The sequence below is a fragment of the Apis laboriosa genome, unplaced genomic scaffold (genome assembly GCF_014066325.1).
Source record: "Apis laboriosa isolate Shangri-la unplaced genomic scaffold, ASM1406632v1 scaffold18_cov149, whole genome shotgun sequence".
Lineage (NCBI taxonomy): Eukaryota > Metazoa > Arthropoda > Insecta > Hymenoptera > Apidae > Apis > Apis laboriosa.
The window spans coordinates 3,462,267-3,484,781 of NW_025222233.1; the positions used below are offsets into that span (position 1 = coordinate 3,462,267).

Genomic DNA, 22,515 nt, shown 5'->3' on the forward strand with positions numbered 1-22,515 from the left:
ATGGAATCGCGGATTGGAATATATATATATATATATATATATATAGAAAGAGAAAGAGAGAGATAGAAAGAAGAACACGTGGTACGCGTAGAAGGAAAGGGGACGAAGAAAGAGAATGAAAGGGTGAAGCACGGTCGAGACGATCCTGAGAGAGAGAGAGAGAAAGAGAGAGAGTGAAGAAGTTGGTCCATACTAGCATGCGCGTATATACGACGCAGCGAACACCCTTTATACTTTATTTTGCCTCCACGCGAAATACCGGCTGACAGTTACTCTCTCGAACGAAATAAAAGGTGGCCATCCTTCTCTCGCTCGCTCCATCTCCCTCCTTCTGTTCGGAAGAGAGGAGCACAACTCACAGAGGAACTTCCACTTGGCCTACTACTCCACTCCACTCGCTTGCTCGCCACGGACGAGCTACCGGGGCTTTTCTTTTTACGCGAGCCACTTCCTGTTCGAACTTTGTTTTTCTTTCTTGTCCCTCGCCCCCATCCGCCTCGTTCTTCCTTTCTTCCTTTCTTTCTTTCTTTCCTTTCTTTTCCCTTTCTTGTTGTTGCTCGACCAGACCTCGACCATGGGATTATGCAACGCATAACGGAGAAATCTAAACAAGCAAACGACCACGAAATCCACGCGTATCACCCTCCCGCGCGATATACTCCTTTTTTTTTTCTTTTTTTTCTTTTTTTTTTTTCTTTCTTTCTGCGTCGTGCGTTATACTCACTTCACTTCTCCCGTATTTTTCTTTTTTTTTTTTTTTTTTTTCTTTTTTCGCCTCTCTTCGACGCAACACAACTACCTACTATCTCGAGGACGGGGAAATTCACATCGGATTTGCGTTTCGAAAGTGGCGCGCTAGACTCGACGCACGAAGGAGTTAGCCTTAATTCGAGCCGCGGTTCGGTTTTGTTTGTTTGGAAACGCGATCGTTCCAATTGCATAAATTAACGCGGCACGAAATTCAAACGGGTTGAGCAGGCCCCGTCACATACGGGGACATCGCACTGGTATTCGTGCGTATCTATGATACATACGCACGGCCTTTCTAAGTGTTGCTCAATTAGAAAGCGTCATTGAACACATCCGCGCCTGCGGGATTCTCTTTGGTTATTCAAACGAATCTGATCAATCTCGCCAGTGTTACACTTTTCCCCGCGATAGAATATTTGAAACAATATTTTCTTATTTAGAAGAAAGAATTCACGGTTAATCGAATTATCGTAACGCGAATCCTTGGTCGAAATAAATTCCTGTGGTGTAAATAAATCGTCGCCACGCGTCGGTTAATGAACTTTCGTGAATAATTCCATTATAATCCAGAGCCACCCCTATAAGGGACAATGTTCGTTCGCACAACGCGGTTCGTATGCAAAGGGTGGAAACAGAGACAGCGGGACGTGTTCTTGCTCTCGAACTTGTTACCAACTCCGGCCTCTCGCATAATATTCCCCGGTTTTGTTTCGGTCGTTTGACTAAATCTATCGAGGTTTACATCAGCCGTTTTCCCGTAGCGACAAACAAGCTGCGCAGCAACAGGTTAATCGCGCTCGAAAACGGGCCGCGAATGTTAAACGGTCGAATGATTTGTTATCTCTTCCAATGTTTCATAAAATCCATCGTATCCTTCTTCATCCTTGTTCAGAATCATTCCCGAGGTAATACTCTACGTTTCGTTTTCCTCTTCCCCGGAAAAAAAATTCAAAAAATTCCCAAGCCCAATTTCTTTCGTCATTCTCGATTCGATTCTCTCTCCAAAGACCTTTTCCAGTGAAAGTGGCGATTTACAGATTACTATTTCGGATTCATTCCGAATACCACGTGCGATCCGAGCGCGTATTAGACATCCGTCCTTGACGGATCATTAGCCGCCGGGGCTCATACGGGGGAGGGAGGGAGGGAGGGAGTCAATACGGGTCGTACGTACGGTGATCGATACGCTTTGTTTTCGCAGGACCACGATACCCGGCCAACCTCGTTCTCTCCCAGACTGTCAAACTGTTTATGCACGAGAGCTGTTTTTTACCTTGCACGCCGGTTACCTGCCAATGAAACGCCTGCCGACCTTCGAATCGGAGTCCGACCGTTTTTGTGCCCCGCGCCGGTAGCTCTGTGCCGCGCGGGACCTCAAACTCGACGCTCGACGAAACGCGCGTATCTAAATGGAGGTAACGTGGAATGAACACGTACACACGGGGAAAGGGAAAACGAGCTCCATGGTACAATTGTACCGGTGTGTTTGAAGAATAGGGGGGGAGGGGGTCGAAATTTTTGGAAATGGACGACGAAAGTCCAGCTCACGATTCTTGGAACTTTTAACGAGGTGGATAGTTAATCCTTTCAGGACCAAATTCCTTTTTCCTTTCTTTTTTTTTTTTCTCTTGAAGAAGATTATTTAGTAGAAATTATATATATATATATATATATATTATTATTATTCCTTCCCAAGTTGTTCGATGAAGAATGCGACGACTCCGAGACACTTCATTCTCATTCTCTCATTCGATTTTTCCTTTCGAGGGAGGAGGCATATGAATGTTGCGTCGAACGAGAAGACACGATTAGGGGAGATTCACAATAATTTTTCGATATTAGTGTGCATCGCGCGTCACAAATCGGTTATAAATCGCGATGCGAATATAAGTCTGATAAGGGGTACGATAATTGCGTGAATGCGGATAGTTAATGGAAGAAAAAAAAAAAAAAAAAAAAAAAAGAAAAAAAGAAAAAAAAAACAGAGAATACCACAAAAAATGCTCGCAAAGGGTGGAACGCGGACACGTATTATAAGTGTGGATAGAATTTTAATGAAACCAAAGCCCGTTTTATACCAATATGTTTTTTATAAGGATTTTATACGAGAAGAAAGGACCGCAACGTTTATTCGTTTCCATTGATTCTTCGTTGACATAGAGAGAGAGAGAGAGAAAGAGAGAGAGAGAAAGAGAGAAGAGGGAGGGAGGGGGAGGGGAAACGAAGGAAGGAGGAGGGGGGAAGGGTTCTCGTATAAAACGGGCTCGTGAACGCTAATGAATGACGATTGTTAATTCTCTTAGCCGTAAATTGTTTTCTCGTCCGTAAGCTAGACACGAAGTCGCGAATTTTTTAAGAAAAAGAAAAAAAAAATATTCTACCGACCCTCGACCGATAAGATCGTATCGTAATCGTAGGATGATTCGCAAACTGATTGTCTGCCTGCAATTTCGTCTCGTTTGTTGAAAGGAAAAGGAAAAAAAAAAAAAAAAAAAAAAAAAAANAAAAAAAATATTGGATTGCCGGTAAACGATTAGAAAGAAATTTCTATCGCTTATCGGCAACAAGACCTTGCATTTTACAGTTATTATAATGCATTACAACGCAAGAGAACAAGATAGTTAAGGTTAAAGTCTATAAGCATTCATCAACCGTTGAATCGATCTCGCTCTACCGGTCGAGGGTTGCATTCGTCTTGTCTTAAATCCGTTTCGAAAGTTGTTCTGTTGACCATATATAGGATAGGAGAACATTGTGATTGGTACGAATTGCAGAAAAAGCGTCAATAAATCATTTGGTCGATTAATAAACGTAGCGTGTACATGCGTGCAATGGAATCTTATGGCGGGAAATGAAGGAAATCGTGAAAAGATCCTTCGAAAATTCTGTGGTTAAGACCCGCCCAAAATTGTAGCGAATTGTATAGAAGATAAAAAGGGAACCAGGTCCAATTTTTATAAGGCGAATAAAAAACGTTGTCGATGTTATAATGAGAATGCACGCGGTAAAAAAAAAAAAAAAAAAAAAATGGAGAATAAAAAACGATTGAAAAACGAAAAAAGGAAAGAAAATAAAACGAAAGGAAGAGGAAAAAGATGAAAAGAAAGGGGAAAAAGAAAGAGGGGAGAAACAAAGACATTAAATCAAATATACGTATTACTATATAAGGATCGCTGTAGCGAAACACAATTGAAACGTGAACGAAAATAAAAAGGAAAAAAAAAAAATAATAATGAGAGAGATAGGATGACGTGGTGAACGCTTTTTTGTTCAAGTTTTGTTACACACAGCGATTGCTAGCGTTGTACATAGGATAATATTCGCGCAGGTGCTCCGAACTTTGCAAGCATCTTCCACGCTCTACCGAAGAATACGTAATTCAGTGTGACTTATAGAAAGAGAGAAGAGAATAAATGGGGAAGAAAGAATGGAATAGAATGAAAGAGCGACGGAGAGATAGAGAGAATCTGAATAATATCTACAATTTTAATGACTGTTTTCAAACTCGTTCCAACAATGTATCGATAAGACAAACGCGAGAAAGTGACAATCCCGAGAAAGAAGAGAAGATTTTCGAGCGAGACGGAAACGGTTTCGTTGCACAGACACGCTTCCATTTTTCATTAGAATAACCGTTGCTCCGGCTAACCGCCGCGTAACTAATTACCACACCTGATTTCAAAGATTCTCAGCATATTTTTGATACGTTGAATTATATCGATACAAGTATATACAGATATACAGAGTGACCAATCGGCCAAGCCATCATTGGCACGATGCTCATACGAAATAATCATTTTTATGCAAATTATGCATTCAATATTACTCTCTTAAACGACCAACAATAATAAGAGACTTCGCTTGAGAACAGCAACGTTCGATTTTTTCACTGGCTGATCCAAAATAAAAAAAAAAAAACGACAACTCGGGATCCCGAGTTATATCACATCCTCAAAAACGAAGGAAGAGATCGGTTAATGTTAAATACATGGAACCTGAGAGATACAACCATATTTAATTATACATACATTAAATAGATAATCAGAGTTAACAGATATTATAATATAATATAAAGCTTTAAATGACTGATTATTACTTTATTACGATCTTTCCCTCGTTTTTGAGCGCTCCTCATTTTTGCATCAGCCTGTACCAAATACAAATCAAAACTATATAGTATATATACAATAAAACTGAGAGCTGTTTCTGTGCTGGCCTGAAATCTGTCTTGAACGAGGATTGTTCAACTTTTCCACGCGGCAAACAATGTTCATCATCTTTTTTCGATAATTAAGACGGTTTCCCTCGTGAGATTGCACGCGTTATGATACGTGTCATTTAATCAAAATGTTATTGTAATACTAGTACCGTAAGGAAAAAGAAAATGAAAAAAAAAAAAAAAAAAAAAAAAAGAAACGAACGGGTGAGTGCGCATTTTAAACAAAACGATATGAGAGAGAGAAAGAGAGAGAGAGAGAGAGAGAGAGAGAGAGAGAGAGAGAGAGAGAGAGAGAGAAAAGAGGAAAAAATACATCGACTGATTATCGTTAAGGGTGGATCGCTGAAACGAAGATTAGCGACGATTTTTATTGTCTGATATTAGAGATAGAAATTTTGCTATTTATTACGGTGTACTAAGATACGCTTGTTTCCGAATGTACTTTATACATCATGAATAGATACAATGCTAATTTTCGTTTGGCCGTCCATTCCGCGAGACTTTTAAACGCACGACGACTTTTTTCACTTTCTTTCCTCGTTATTTCTTTCATCGATTCTTGGATCTCGAGTCTTTGGGTCGCGGCTGAGTCTTCACGGTTTCGATACGATTTAATCGAGTTATAGAATGCACGAAAAAAAAATATTTCTATAAATATTATACGCGCTGTAAAGCAATAAAGTATTGGGATACATCGATCGAGATACGAAACAGAGAAAATGAAGAAGGAAAAATTTTTATGAAATTTATAACGTGTCCATTTCTTTGTATAAAAAAAACGAATTAATACACAATAAACGAATTAATATACAAGGTATTTCAAGGTATGAAATTTTCAAAAAAATTCAATTTGTTCAGCTCTATTATAACCTTGAAATACATAATCTTTAATCTTAAATTTTATGATTTATTGAATTCATATCTTTTTTTCTTCTTTATTAATTTTTAATGAGCAAATGACAAAAAAAATTTCTATTTTATTATTTTATTATATCTCATTTAATTCAAACAATTTATAAGAAATTTTCTTCGAAATAGAATATATAGAAAAATAGAACAAAAAGGAACAATACAATACTGAGACCAAATCTAATGAAAAAAAAATTAATATTTGGTAAAAAATAGAAAATTTTATTTATATACGTCGATGTTAATCACGATACTATATTGCGCGAATCTTTCTTAGTATACGTAAAAACACAAAAAAGAAACACTTTAAAGAAACAAAAAAAAAAAAAGATGGGAATCACAGTGTATATACATATATATATATGTAATATATATATATATATATATACAGAACCACAGGTTCGTTAATTTTACAATGCAAGAGACACGAACGTTTTTCGGATTAAAAAATAAAAAGACAAAATGAAATAAGAAAAAAAAAAAGAAAAAACGATGAGAAAAAAAGAAAAGAATAGTGAATATAGTTGATGAATGCGTGTCTTGTTGCGCGCCTGACGGACCGTGACCGGTCCACGTTGTTCGCGGATCCGTACGCCATGTTTTAGGCGCACAATCAAGGAAGTGTATAGTGTTTAAACTCGCAGCAAAGAGCAGAACAAACTCTCCCCCTCAAAGCCCTTGTTACGAGCCAGCAGTTGAACAATGATGTCTGATTTTTATCGCCAGAGAGCAGTAATAGCACAAGTGAAACCGTTTCTAAGTACATTTGTTATACAAGCATATTGTTATCATTGCCACGTAAAAGCAATTATTAACTCCATAGCCTGGGCCATTGTTAGGTGAACGAGAGAGCAAGAGACTGTTTCTTGAAGCTGGATTGCACTGATACACGTATCCTTCATTTACTGTTTCGTTGATTAATAATTCATTTTTTTTTTGTGCCATTATCCTTTAACTGATTATAATTTTATTTAATATTCATATAAAGTATCTTAATTTATTTCATTCCTTTTAATGTCGCAGATCTATAATTTTTTCGACGGATGATTTATGAGAAATGAAATATATATTTAATAGAGAGATGAATTAAACTAAAGATTAAAAGAATTGAAAGAATAGTCAATGACACTATTTGAAATGCTAGTTTCTTATAGTATCTAATGAATAATATTACTAAAATTATTTATCATTTTAAACTCTGATTTGAAGGTTAAGTGAAAATAAGATACATTATTTTTTACTTTTCAAGTTTTTTTTATGTTATATGTTATTTACTTTTTTTTTCTTTACTAATTTTTCTTTCTTTTTTTTTTTTTTGTTTCTTTATAATTGGTACAAACTAGCATCAAGAAAAATACGAGAAAGAGATTATCGTAATAACTGCCGATTACTCGGTAACAATGGCAACGCCCATACATACGAAGTCTGTAATCGAAATGCTTTATATTTTTACACCGAACAAAGCAGTATATAACGTACAATAAACAATAAAACATGTCCTTCCATATGCAACCTCAAGATGACAAATGTTAAATTTTTATTTTTACAACAACCCACTATCACTTCCGATATCTGAGCTATATTCGAGCATATTCATAGTTGAGACTATTTAAATAGGATTAATTGAGACAAAGTCGAATAAGAATTCATTTTAATCGACTCACAAGATTTACGATTTCTACTTGACTCGATTGTCTATTGTAATATATGCAATTATAAACGATACGACAGTCTATGCTAGTGATATTATTGTATAACGTCAACGTTTCACATGTACATAGCATACACACATGCATAGTACGTGCACGTGTATATGCCAAAGTATACATAAAGATATTTATGTGATCTTCACTATGCGCAATATTTCGATAAACATTTTGCAGTCATTCGTTTGTTTGATCGTAAAAAAAAAAAAAGAAAAGAAAAAAAATATCATCTAATGAGTTTTTTAATTAAAATGATAAAAGAAATTCAAATAAAGCGGTCTCAAAACAGTCTGTCCAGACACTAGTGTCATCTTGTGCCCTATCTATTGCACGATATTTTGATTTTAACAGTTTTCATAATCATTTCGTTTAATTTTCAATAAAAATAAAAATGGCAAGAATCTATCGGCATCAAAAAAAAAAGAATCTTATACATTAATTTATTAACTTCGTAAAAAAAGAAGAATGTACATATGTATTTAAAATAGCTATATATTATTATATATACATATACGTACACACCAAACACCTCACACAGATACAAATACATATATGTAATATGTGAAGGTTTTCAATGTGCTGTTAATTGCAATCAATTCAACTGTTAAATAATTTTCTCATTACTTACTTTTTGATGTTTACAGGTCGAATCGAAACGTGCTCGAAATCTGGTTAGCAGTATGGTTCCTTCAATGTTTTTTCATTTGTTTCTTCATTTATAAACTTCACATTTATAAACTTTACAAAAAGAAATAATACACTATTCTTCATACACTTAATGTTTGTGTATTTGTCACTTTTAATCACGATCTTTTTCATTGCGATAATACAACTCCATTTTATACGATTTAATATATTTTCATATGAAGTTTGACTTCAACGCATCATCCAACGTTGCCAACTAAAAATTTAAAAATATATTATTTCAAAATATTATACCAATTATTGAATCCGATTGTTTGGATCTAATATAAACAGCATGTATGACAACCTTCAACATAATATCACCGATTGCCAATTAAAAAGGCGCTAAATTCAAATGGTTTTTTAACGGTTTTTCTTTTTTTGAAATTATTATAATGTTTTTTTAATTAGTAATCGGTGTATTTAATTCCATGATCTCTTCCAGAGATTATCGATTACAAAGTGGAATTAATAATAATTTCGTTTAGAATATCGAATAAGATTTGAAAATATATATGCGTTCAAAGAATGCCGATTTTCTTAAATTACAAATGTACGTAATACCTCAGAGTCATTACGATATCAATACGTAAAAATAACGAAACATTTGTGATTCGTGATGTATCGTAGATTATTACCGAGATATTGGTAATTTCATACGACAAATAATAAAATATATACGAACTTCAAATATTTATGTACGTCGATGAAAATTTTTCGAATTACGGCAATTATGATGGATTCGTTTTATCTATGCACTTCCCTCTCATTGTAAAAACTATTCGAGATATCGAATTCTTCTTGTTTCGAATTCTCGCATAAGTTTCATTCGAGAGTTACTGATATCAATCTTCGATTTCTATATTCTTCTTAGGATAAGGATTTTTATATTATGAGTTAAAAATACTTTTTCTAATATTGATTACAAAAACTATTAAGGAAAATTAAAGAATAATTTATGTTTTTAAAATATTTCAAGTATGCCGTAAGAAGAACCGTACTGACCTGTACGTGAAAGTATACGTATCCAACAAGGGAACTTTAATCTTTCAATACTGCGTGAGTATGAAGGAATTTTCTTCGAAGATGCAAACTGAGAAAATGACGCGAAAATACAAATAAAATCTCAAATTTTTCATAATTTTAAATATAATAAGTAACAAAAGTAAGTAACAAAAATAAGATAAAATTCCGTTTTTAAAATTTAATCGAGGAAAGTTCCCTCGTAATATCTAACGCGTAGAAATAAACATTTTTAATATTTCACATTTTATCACAATCTTCATCGAAGTTGTTCAAATGCGAAGACAGTCTTTTTCGTCTCGAAAATAATATTACTTATTTTACACGCATCGAATGTTAGGACTGTGTTCGTATTACGATAGTTGTTAGCAAATGAACGTTTTTCAGTCCCTAGAAAAAAAATAATCATAACAAAAAAAAAGATCGAATTTTTCGTAAAGAAAGAGTACACATATACACGCTTAATGGGAAACATGTATATGTATTTCAAGCGTCTTTGTGCAAAATTGATGAATGTTTTACGTGTACTAAAATGTTCCCTTTTAATCCTATTAAGACTTACAAAATATAAGTATTATACTTTACTTGTATATATACATATGTGATAAAAAATATATATATATATACACCTGGTTTTTCATGTCATATTTATATTGTGACCTTGTAATTATTTTTAATATTAAGCAAAGTAGAAATACGAAAAATAACACACGTATTATTTATTACAAGTCAATTTCTTATTTTATTTATTAAAATTGTTCATTAAATTAACTTAATACGAAACATTTTTATTTTGCCTCACAATACAAAATTAAAAACAGTATATTATATACTTTGATATTAATATTTCTGTTACCCTATGAGAGTTTTTTAACTTATATAATGCATGTAACTTTTAAATTACATGCAAACATTAGAGGCTTTCTCGACTATAAACTTGTAATAACATTTGTATTTAAAATCATCTTTTTTTCTTTTTTTTTTTATAGATAATATATTAATTTGTATAAATTTTAAATTTACAAATGAAATTTATACATGAATATATACATATATTAGAGGAAAAATACACTTTGAATTAGAAATCAATATAATTGATATAATATATATTTTCTATATTTTTTATAAATTATTATTTAAAAATATACTATTATATCATGTTGAAATTATAAAAATATAATTTAATTTTTAAATCTTTTAAAATCATCTATTTTGATAAAAAATATGACTGCACAATAAGATTCTTTTACAAAAGATTTAATATAAGCTTAAAATGTCAATGAGAAAAAAAATTTATATCACATTTATATCCCTGAAACAGTACTGATACTGGGTAAAGTACTATCACTCCATTCAGGATTAGGATAATTCCTTGGTGGACTGGGTACCTTAACAGGCATTCTACTTTGAATTCTTATATCTTGGAATATATTTTGAAATTGTTCTGTTATAGTAGAGCTTATTAAATTATGAGTCAAATTATCTTTTAAAATATTAGCATTATCTTCGTTTACAATAGATTTTTTTTCAGAACTTTCTTCTTTATTTGATTCTAAAGACTTTTTAATTCTACTTGATTCTTTTATATCAGTTTCTTTTTTTTGAGAATAATTTAAATGTTCCAATGATGGTATTTTATTAGTACTTTTAAAATTATCTAAATTATCATTTTTTTTATTACTAAATGTTATTACATCACCATCCCCTTTATTAACTAAAAAGAAAAATATTAAATTATTAGTGTATTATGATATATGTGTATCATACTTATATATTGAATTTACCAGATTTACTGATCTCTGTGCAGCCAAGATCTTTATAAGAAGGTAAAAGTGTAAGTGAAGATTCTCCAGCAGGTAAACTAATAAAGTCTAAATTTGCGGAATCTTTGGTTGAAGCTTCCTTAATATTCTTAGTTCGTTTATTTTGTGAAGTCTCGCTTTGGATTTCTAAAAAAGCTGGAATTTTATCTGACATATGTAATAAATCTTGTACATTTTTAATTTTAGACGGATTGTGATCCGTGGATAAAGAAATATCGGATATATCATGCCAAGAGGTACGTATATTTGAATCACGTGAAGAAGTAGAAGTAGGTGATGAACATACACGACCTCCATGTACTAATGAAATTTGTGGATTTGGACATTCTTCTTGAATATAACTATCTTTTAAATTACATAATTGATCAGCGATACAATTTTGTAATTCCCTAAAAGATAAAGATAATAAAATAAAAATTTAATTGTTATATAATTATATTTAATTGTTATATAATATACAAAAATTAATATAATGATTCAACTAACTTGATTTGATTACGAAGATCATTTAATAAAGAATCTTTATATAATGATAGAGCTGAGAATTTATCTTTTTCAAGAGTTATACATTGTACTTCTAAATATCTTTGACTTAAAAGTTCCTTTTGTTCAGCGAGATTCGTTCTTAAGTCTGATATAATTTTTTGCGAAAATTCATAATTTTTAATCTTTTCTTTTAATTCAATTATCGTTTTATCTCTGATTTTAACAGTTTCTTCTAGTTCTTGTTTTAATGTTTTTACAGTTTTTTCAAGATCTAACTGCTTTTCACGATTTTCGTGCAATAAAGAGCATATTTCCTGATTTTGTCTAATTTAAAATAAATTGAGTAAATATAGAATGAGATTGTTATAATATATTTTTAATAAAAAAACATACCTCACTAAAGAATCTCTTTCATTTTGTAATGCATCACACATTAAACTCATTTGTCTAGTTGTTTCTGATTTGGTTTCTAACTCCTGCTGTAAATAATTATTTTAATACACCAAATTTTTAATATTATTTTTTTTATCATTTTTAATAAACATACCACAATAGGTAGTTTATCAGGTTCCATTGATATTCTTAATAATGCTTGTTCCATATTAGTAAGAATCTTATTAGCTTTATCGTCTTTAACCAAATGTTCTAATTCCTTTATTAAAAAATGTAATGTACGAATTGGATTAAAAACACCAAATCTATCATCAAAATAATCAAGTGTTCCATCACATTGCACACCTTTATCATAAACTATAATAGATTCCACAGTACTTGGAATTGATGTACTTGAAGGATTTGTAGTTCGTGGTATAGATTTTATATGTTCTTCTATCCTTTTTTGAGAAGCTGATTGTTTAATAGGCAATTCATCTAAATGTTTATGCTGTGAAATAAAATATGATTAAATCAACATATTAAATAGTTTAAAGAAATATAAAAACTAATACTAACATTTGGTTTTTGATGATTTAAGGAATGTTTCTTAATTTCTTTAGTTTCATTACTATGTTTTAATGATTTTGAACCTGTTGTTTTTGTCTGAAATTGTTGTAAACCTTGTTTTATAACTGCTTTATTTTGTTCTATTAAAGCTTTACCCCAGCTTTGGTGGATATCACCACTATTACCAGGTCTTTTTTTTTCTTCTATACTTTTATGACTAGTTGGATTGCTCATAACCATTGTTGATTTACGTTTAAGGCCTTTAGCTTTCACAATTATTTCAATTTGTTTATTACAATCACAAAGACCTTCTGAAGAAAGTCCAGAAGGAGGCTATAGATTTATATTATATAATTAAAATTTATATTACAAAAAAATATATAACCATAAAAATACTTGAATTATAAATTACCAAATAATGGTTATTTTCCAATATATTTTTATTAGATATAGCAATACTTTTACTAGCAGCGTTTATTTTGTTGCTCATTATGCTAAAATAATAAAAAAATATATTTTTTATGTTAAATAAATATTAAAACCTGACAACTGGTTTCCAATCAATATGGACAAAATTCATCTAACCTAGTATTTTAGTAAATTTATTTCTATTATATATCGAAATGTTTATTATAATTTATTATAATATTTACCAACATATTTATCCTGGTATTTACAATATATATATCATCTTGTATAATTAAATAATTTTGAACAATCATTATATTCCAGTATTATGTAGAAGATGTAATATAAAAATATCTAATATACTTCCTTTCCTTTAATTTTAATAAAAAGTATTTATCATATAATTCAATAAATATTTTATATTTCATATGTATAAAGTCAACTTCAGATTTGAAATTGCAATTTTTTTTTTAACTTATCGTATAAAAATGATTTAAATCATACAGATGCATATTTCGAAATAATTCGAATTTCCGGTTTCCGCATTGCAATTCAAACAAATCTAAATTCTATTATTTTTATAATTTTCCATTCTTTCCAATTATATTATATTATATATATTAAAACTATATAAAAAATTTAAATTAAATATATAGAATTATCAATTATATAAATTTAATCAAAACAAAAAGATTTAATTTTTACAATAATATAGGATAGTAATATAATAATTTATTTAAATTACGTATTATATATAATTTAAATATTTTGAATACACATATATATATATATATACAATTAAAAAATTTACTGTAATAGTATATAGATTAAATTTTTATGTGAAAATCACATTTAAAATATTGCAATCTTATATAAAAATTATCATATATTATTTTACTTATTATTAAGTTTTGTTAATATATTATAAACTTCATTTCTGTGCTCTCCTAATGTTTCATAAAACTTATCAAAAAATAGCTTAGCAGATTCCTCTATATATGCTTTTCTTCTCTGAACTGCATCTAATTTATCTCCTGTTTCTTCTAATTCTGCAGCAAGTTCTTGTGTATTTGGCATTGAATCTTGAATTTCCTTAATTTCATTTTGCAATTTCTTTATTTGTTCTCTTAATTTTGTTTCTTCGTGTTTTGCATCAGTTTTAATTTTATTTATAAGACTTTTTTTTTCTTTAATTTTATTAATAATGTCACTATTTTCATCTTCTAAAGTTTTCATTTTCTCCTGTAAATTTTCTAATTCATTAAAATTTGTTTCTGATGAACGTTCTTTTTCAATAATTTCTGATTTCAATAATTCTTTCAAATCATTCATTAAATTAGCTTTAACTTTTAATATTTCCATAATTTCAGGTTTCAATATACCTTTTTCTGGCATCTTTAATTCTTCTAAATTTATATCTATATTACCACTAAAATGCATAAATATTTCATTATTATATGTTAGTACTGATTTAGTTATTTCATTATTATTAAATGCCAATTTAATATCCATTGTATATAATTCTTTTTGTATTTCTTTTAAGTGTTCATCAAACTGATGTATATAATTTTGAATTTCTGTACATTTTTCTAAAATTTTATCCCTTTCTATTTTAGACATTGGTTGTTGTTTAATTGTAGAAAGTAATTCATCATGCTGTTTTTTTTGTAAACAAATTTGTTCACTCAATATATTACATTCAGCATTTAATTGATCTGTTTCAAAATTAATTGTTTTTATATATTCCTCTTTTGCACTGATATCACTCAATTGCTTTGTTTCATCATTTTGCAAAGATAAAAATACTTCCTGTAGATGTTTAACTTCTTCGTTTATTTTATTTAAATTTTCTTCAGCTTCCTGCTGTTTAAGCATTTCTTTTTCTAGTTCAGAACGTGCATTATTCAAATTTTCTTCACTTATACCTTGTTGTTCTTCAATTTCTTGTAAATATTTTTCTACCATTGATGCTTCCTCATCAAGTTTTTCATCATTCCAGGCATTATAAAAATTCAACATTGAAAAAAAAGCATTTTTATTAATTTTAGCTTCTTGTTCATTTCCCATAAATGATAAATTATTTAAATTATATTTTTCAAGAGCTATCTTTCTTATTTCACAAATTTCTACTAACCAGCATATCCAACCCAAAACATTTGGCCAGGAATGCATAGCATTAGCAGTTTTTAACCAAGATTTGTTAATTATTCCTGGATAATGCAGTTTTTTTGCAATTTTTGGCAATTCTTCCACATAATTGGAAATTGTTAGAATTTGTTTAATATCTAATATTTTTAATAAATATGCAGAAACTTCAACAAACATTTTCAAAGTAACTGGTTTAAAACTGTTATTAGTATTAACCATCGAAGAACAATGATTTATAGAAAGAAAATTATCAATTTTATTAAGCATATAAGTCTGATATGTCTTGTCTGTTAAAGGTCTTGTATCCTTCCTAGAACCTTTTGCACCAATATTGCTAGCACGATCAGCTGATAAAGATCTACGGCCTGTAGGAAGTCCTGCATGAATTTTATTTGAACTTCCAATTGTATGATGATTGGAAGATTTGCCAATATTTGGTGTATTTGGAGTTGTTGGTACATGACAAAATGAAGTTTTACCTACAAATAGAGTTTTATCTACAGTAATAAATATTTTACATTTAAAATGTTTATAATATTTTAAACAAAAAATAAATATATCAAATTTTTACCTGTTGGTTTTAATAATGATCCTTTGATATTTATTCTATCACAAGAAGAAGCCCGAATTCGAGGTCTTGGAATATGAGAATTTTCAACTGAAGAAATAGAATTTTTTGGTTTTAATGTTTGTGTTCTTCTAGATTCTGTTCTTGTTAAGCTTTTATCTTCTCTATCAAGTAGAGATATTCTTACAGGATTCGTAGATGATCTACGTCCTATAGAGTAACTCGACATTTTGATCGAAACAAATTATACTTTTTTATTAAAAAATTATTAAGATAAGAATTATATTAAAATATTGAAAGTTTTAATATTCAAAGTATTTACTTTAAAATCAAACATTTTGAATTTCGACGTTAATCATAGATAAGTAAGATATAAGATTAGTAAGTAATACATAAATAAAACACAAGTATTTATATAGTATTTTAATTAAAACTCACCATTATATATTTTTAAAACTAATTAAAAAATTGAAAATAATTTATTTAGTTAATTTAATTTAGTTATGAATAAAATTTACAATTAATTAAAGATAAATATTAAGATAATATAACAATGAACAAATAAAGTATTTTAATCTTATATATTTCAATTAAAATTATATAAAAATGTGGTTTAAATTTTTTGTAAATAATTTGAATATATAATATATATATATAATATGTGAATAATAAGTGAAATAAAATATGCTCGAAATTAAAAATAATATTTATAATTGTTTAATAATAATGTTTAATAAATTTATATATTATTTATATTTTATAAATGTTTAATAAATAATTATTCAATTAATATATAATATATTTGTTTTCGAATAATTTTACAAATAGATATTTATTAGAATGAGAAATAAGAAAAATATAAAATATTTTTATTATGTTAATATCTGTTAATATTTAATCTTCAATAATTTTAATATTTTTTCCGTATTATATCTGTAAATATAATATATAATGGCAAAATATTAATTTTTGAAGAAATATTTTTAATTGAAATTATATATTTCGTAAAAGTACTAATATCGATATATAATTGTACGAATATAAAAACTAAATAATAATGTTAAGAACATTATGTAAATTATATATATCTAAAATAAAAAAGGTATTATATATTAATAAAATTTGTCAAATATTTTTTTACATAAATACATAAATAAATAATCTGTTTTACTAGGTTAGATTCTTTTTTTTTAAATATATACTTATATATTATTTTATTTAGAAGGAATATAGAAAAAATGTAATATGATTTATTATTACAGAATTTACAAATTTGTTTATTACAAAAATATTCAACAGTAAATGTTCAAAAAAATAATTTACAAAATTTTATGAAATATGAAAATAAAATTTTACAAATAATAAATAATAATAATTTTAAAAAATTAACAAGGTAAATATATAATAAATATTATTATATAAATTAGTATAGTCTAATAGAATATATTAAGTCTATTTATTATTTATATTATTGTATATAACATATAGATATATTCAACCAACATATGCTGAAACAATAATGTCATGCTACACTAAAAATGGACCTTATTCATCATTAAATGATTTATTAATAAAGACTAATATAAATGAAGATATTTTGAATGAATTTTATAATTCAATACTCAATCATGAAAAAATATCCCCCAAAAAAATCAACCAATTTATTGTAACACCAGATATCAGTGGAATAGAAGTATAAAAAATATTCATATATTTATATTATTTTTAACAATATATAATAATATTATTAATAAAAATCTAAATTGTTTCAGATGCCACAAATGATATTGGGAATAAATGTGGGACCTAATGCAATAAGTTGGACATTATTAAATTCTAATTTTCATATACTAAATTGGGATTGTTTTGTTTGGAGGGATAAAACTTCAAAAACTACAATTTATGATATAATTAATTTGGTAAATATTTTAAATTTAATATTTCAAGTTCAAGATAAATATTTTATATAATAATTATTGTTTTATGATATAGACATCATCTTTTGTACAAGAATTATCAATATTTAATAATAGTCTCACTTCTTTTGTAATAGAAGAAATTGACATGGCAAAAATGTTATGTTATCAATTTCAAATAATAATTGGTATTGCAAGTTGTCTTAAATTATTGTCATATCAAGGTATGTTTATAATACTATTAATAATGTTGCTATTAATAATACTATTAATAATAAAATTTGTAAATAAAAATTTTCAGAAAAAAATAATTCATCAAAATTCTATGATAATTTGTACATATTAAAATCTCGATCAACAGCACGATTCTTTAAACTTAGAATTGGTAATGAAACAATTGCAGCAAAATATATTTTGGAGAAAATATTAAATAAAACTGATGAAACAGATGAAAATTTAAAACAAATATGTATAAATAATGAAATAAAACAAAAATATATAGAAAAAATTTCAGAAGAAAAAGAACAAATAGGATGGTCTCTATTAACAGCTTTAACTTTCGTACATCTAATTAAAAATCAATCTCATACAGAATAATTTAAAATAATTAATTGTATATAAAATTTGTTATAAATATAATTTGGTAAATGTTTTATACAGTGTATGTAAAAAATAAAAAAGAATCAAAGGAATTCCATGTGAATTAATACTATATACAAATCTTTTCATTTATTATGTATTCATTTTTATTATATTATCTATTTATAGTACATTGTAGTCTAATATTTCTTTGCTCTTGAATACAAACTCATGATTAAATATGTAAATAAATAATTGATCACAATGACAGCAGTATGAAAAATTATTTAATCATATACTATTGCAAATATTAAATGAATATATAAGAAAACAAAAGTACATAAAAATAAATTTGTATGGTGAATTAAAAATATCAATTAAACGATGTTTTTTAGTGTGCAAATTAATAAATTATTAAGTAATCCCATAAGTAATACAATTTTTCTATATTTAAAGCAATGGAATTAATTATGACAAGAAGTTCTATAAAAAAACAGAAAATTTGTGGGAAAATAATAAAAAATTGTAGAAAATAATAGAAAATATATTATTGATTAATTATTGATAGATAATTGTTTATTTTTACGTAATATACAATATATCGCGTACAGAAAAAATAGTATTATTTATGGGATAACTTAATAGGTATTTAATAGGCTTATTGAAAAAATTGTAATACCGCTACTTAATCCGGCAGTGATGCTGTAAAAAAAGCATATTTCTAACATATTATCTAATCGAGCACGAATAAGCACAACATAGTTTTCCATTGTACGTATTTTAAATTTTGCTCTTTTTGATATTTGTAATGTTTAATGTTTCCAAATAATAGTAAAAAAAAAATAAATAAATAAATAAATAAAATTATTTTAATTAACTAAGTAACATTAAGAAAAACTAGTGAATCAATTTATTCAGATACCATTTATTCAGACTATAGTAAATTGCGTGTGCCAGTGCTCGTGTGTGTTATGTATCTGTTTAGAATTTTTTTGAATAAATATAATAAATACAAAATACATAATTAATAGAATAGCTGATTGAGCTTGTATTTTTTCATATATCAATATTTTATGACACATATAATGAATTAAAATTAAATAAAGAGATTTCATATGCCAATCTCCTCAATAACCATTTGATGCATAAACGATGCTAATTTTCCGATTATAATAATCGTATATAATTATTTCTATGAATTGAATAACAGAAATATCAACCATTATTCCATTTTACTTTTATTGCCGATGGACTACAGATCATTGGATCTGTCATCGAAACGACAAATAGATACGCTATACAATTGAACTATGTGATTGCACTCTTTCAATGACTCACTCGCAATCGCATCGCTGCCAGGTTAACGCAATTAATTAAATCGTTAAAGTAATACCCGATCAGACCAGCTGGAAACGAGTCTTGACATATATGTATATCGACATATCTAATATATAATTCTATGTATATAATATATCTATATGTATATTAATATATATGTGCACGTCTGTATTACGCTACAACATCGTGAAACAAAAACTGTTAAGTACATTATAATAATTATTATTTCTTTCTTTTCTCTTTTTCGTCTCTGTATATAGTTTAGAATGCATTTTTTTCTTGTTTTATTTTCTTTTTGCTTTGCATCTCGAGATATTTTTATACAAGCGTATACATATATAAAATCTAAATTCAGTTTAGAACGTATATATCATTACGTGCACTAAAGCGATATCGTCAACTCGCTTTGAATTTGTGCAAAATGATGCAGTTTTTTTATATAAGATATAACCGGGAATAGAAATATATCTTTCGCAAAACTACGATGTTATGCTCGCATGAACACACAATCGATATATAATTATGACATTAAAAATAATACACGATTGTTTAAATATATAATAATGTTAATAAAATTATTTAGTATCTGTCATCGAAGAGTTAAAATTATATAGTATCTTGAAATAGCTGAAAAAGCTTTTTTTATATAGCAATTCCTTTTGCGGAAATAAATATAAATATATATAAAAGCTTGAAAAATCTATTGCGCGTGTGGACGGGCAAATTAAAATGAAGAAAACGATTTGCAATTCTAGATAAAAAAAACTTGATGCATAAATATGATTAAATATACTCGAAATCGCTCAGAATGATTTTTTAATTTTTTAATAATATTTTTTCAGATCATTTAATTCAGATCATTCAACCATCCTCCAATTGAACTTGAGGTTTCTTGAGGATTTTTATAATATTTTTCTGATTTTAATGTGTCCACATTTTTGACATTCGATACCCTGATAAAATTTTAATAATTTCACTTAATATTTAGCATGTCATCAGAATTGTAATATCAAATTTCTTGATCTGTATTAATGTTTTCTTCTCTCGGAAAATGCATGGCGCAATTCCAGTAATAAAACTATTAATAAACTTTCATATTTCACGCATACACTCGTTATACAAGTAAATAAATGTTGCGATATTGAAATAATCATTTTACATATTGAAAACTACGCATCTAAACCAATCTTTCTTGTATTTTACCGATTTTACATCGATAATTGCGCGTTTCTTTCATTTCAATACTTTTTTCTTACTTATAATTTAATAATTTAAATGTTAATTTTTCAGACGAACGAAATTAAAAAGAAAAAACTGATCAATTTATCAGTTTCTTCATAGATATTGTTCAATATTCGAAAAATGACATACATACATATATATAAATGTATATGTGTATCCATTAAACATTCATTAGACAAGTAGAACATTCTTTACATGATGCATGCTTGTATAATCGAAAGATCTAATAAGATAGGATATCAACATATGAAAAAAAAAAAAAAAAAAAAAAAAAAAAAAANNNNAAAAAAAAAAAAAAAAAAAAAAAAAAAAACAGGAATTTCTCTTTTCCATAACATTCTAGTTTCAATATGAAATATATCATGATTAGTTATAGTTTCCCTGGCTTGCATGCGATCTATCCATATCGATTTTCAATGTCGATCCCATAATATATCGCATTTACATCATCGCTGTCAGATTAAGTAAGGAACGTAATATTCGAATAATAGGATCATAATCGTATTAAAACACGTTTAATGAACAAACGTGCTTTCGGAAATATGTATTCGATAATAATGATAATACTAATAACAGACGAACGATAAATGTCGGAGGGATGTATGGACAGCTTGTATATCGTGAAACTTTTATGCAATGACGATTGTCGATATGCAATCGAGCTGTGTTGCTCCTATTGCTTTTGATTGAACTTGTCAAAAGTACGAAGAGAATGATTTTATTAATTTTCGGCATATTTGCCCCTTCTGGTGTGTTCATTTGCCTCTCTAACGTAACGTTAAGCTACATATATATATTTTTTGATAAAGTTAGTGAGATTAAAGTTGAGAGTAGCATCGAGGGCAAATTCATGTTTATTTTACACGGAGGATAATAAGACACGACAAAGATTTTTAGTTATTACTTTATGCACGCGGTCGTGCACTTTAAATACATTTACAATAGTCTATTTATAACTCAGCGCACTATCTTTTCCCTTAGAAATCATGATTAGAAACAATGAGAGACAGAGATAGAATAAAAAGCGCAAAGAAAACAAGCTCTTTCTCCGATTTTTTTTTTCATTTTAAAATATTTGGTCCGATGTTAAGAGACTCTTACACTTAATTAAACATGCGTGCCGACATGTAATAGTTTTTCTGGAACGGACGTTAATAACAATATGGAAATTGTACGCGAGGAACACGATGGGTTACATTGATGCATTCTTAATACGATTAATTCAACAATCGATTTTATTATAATCAATTTGTTAATCGCGATAAAAATCAAAAGAAAAATTCTATTACTCAAATCAAATAAATTATATTATTATTCAATTAACAATATCATTAATCAAATATCAGTTCATCCCACAATAATGCGAATATTACAATTTTACATTATCATGAAAAATAGCAATGAATATGATGAATATCAAGTAAGACAATTAGCTAAAAATTCAGTTTAAATCAATAAAAATCAATATTTTGAGTTAAAATAAATTATAACTATAAAAATGTATTGAACAATCTAATGAACAAACAGTTCTATTTAAATCAATAAAAGTAAAAGTACTTATTCGTTTGAAAGAAAGTTTTCTTTTATCAAGATAACACAGGACAAGTCATTAAAAAAAAATTAGAAGATTTTGATTAAAAAAGAATATAATCTATTTTTAAAGAAATATTACATTAATAAACTATTTTTTGCTTAAAAATTTGTAAAATTATATAAATGAAAAAAAATTATCAATGCTGACAAATAAAGAAACTTGCAAAAAACAGGAAAATTA

General features: G+C 27.9%; 2 protein-coding genes across 2 annotated transcripts; one reads left to right on the top strand and one right to left on the bottom strand.

The window, feature by feature from the left end:
* Nucleotides 1-10,120: 10,120 nt before the first annotated feature.
* On the bottom strand, nucleotides 10,121-16,008 carry LOC122711982. The gene is given in 9 exon segments (XM_043931223.1): nucleotides 10,121-11,005; nucleotides 11,076-11,503; nucleotides 11,601-11,924; nucleotides 11,994-12,079; nucleotides 12,148-12,483; nucleotides 12,552-12,875; nucleotides 12,955-13,122; nucleotides 13,851-15,577; nucleotides 15,670-16,008. Coding segments are annotated over 9 exon segments (4,029 nt in total). The 5' UTR covers nucleotides 15,896-16,008; the 3' UTR covers nucleotides 10,121-10,595.
* A 995-nt stretch (nucleotides 16,009-17,003) lies between these two features.
* LOC122712061 lies at nucleotides 17,004-18,426 on the top strand. The gene is made up of 5 exons (XM_043931377.1): nucleotides 17,004-17,059; nucleotides 17,155-17,359; nucleotides 17,439-17,585; nucleotides 17,659-17,806; nucleotides 17,884-18,426. The coding sequence occupies exons 2-5, from the start codon at nucleotides 17,186-17,188 to the stop codon at nucleotides 18,177-18,179; spliced, it is 765 nt and encodes a 254-aa protein (XP_043787312.1). The 5' UTR covers nucleotides 17,004-17,059; nucleotides 17,155-17,185; the 3' UTR covers nucleotides 18,180-18,426.
* Nucleotides 18,427-22,515: the final 4,089 nt, after the last annotated feature.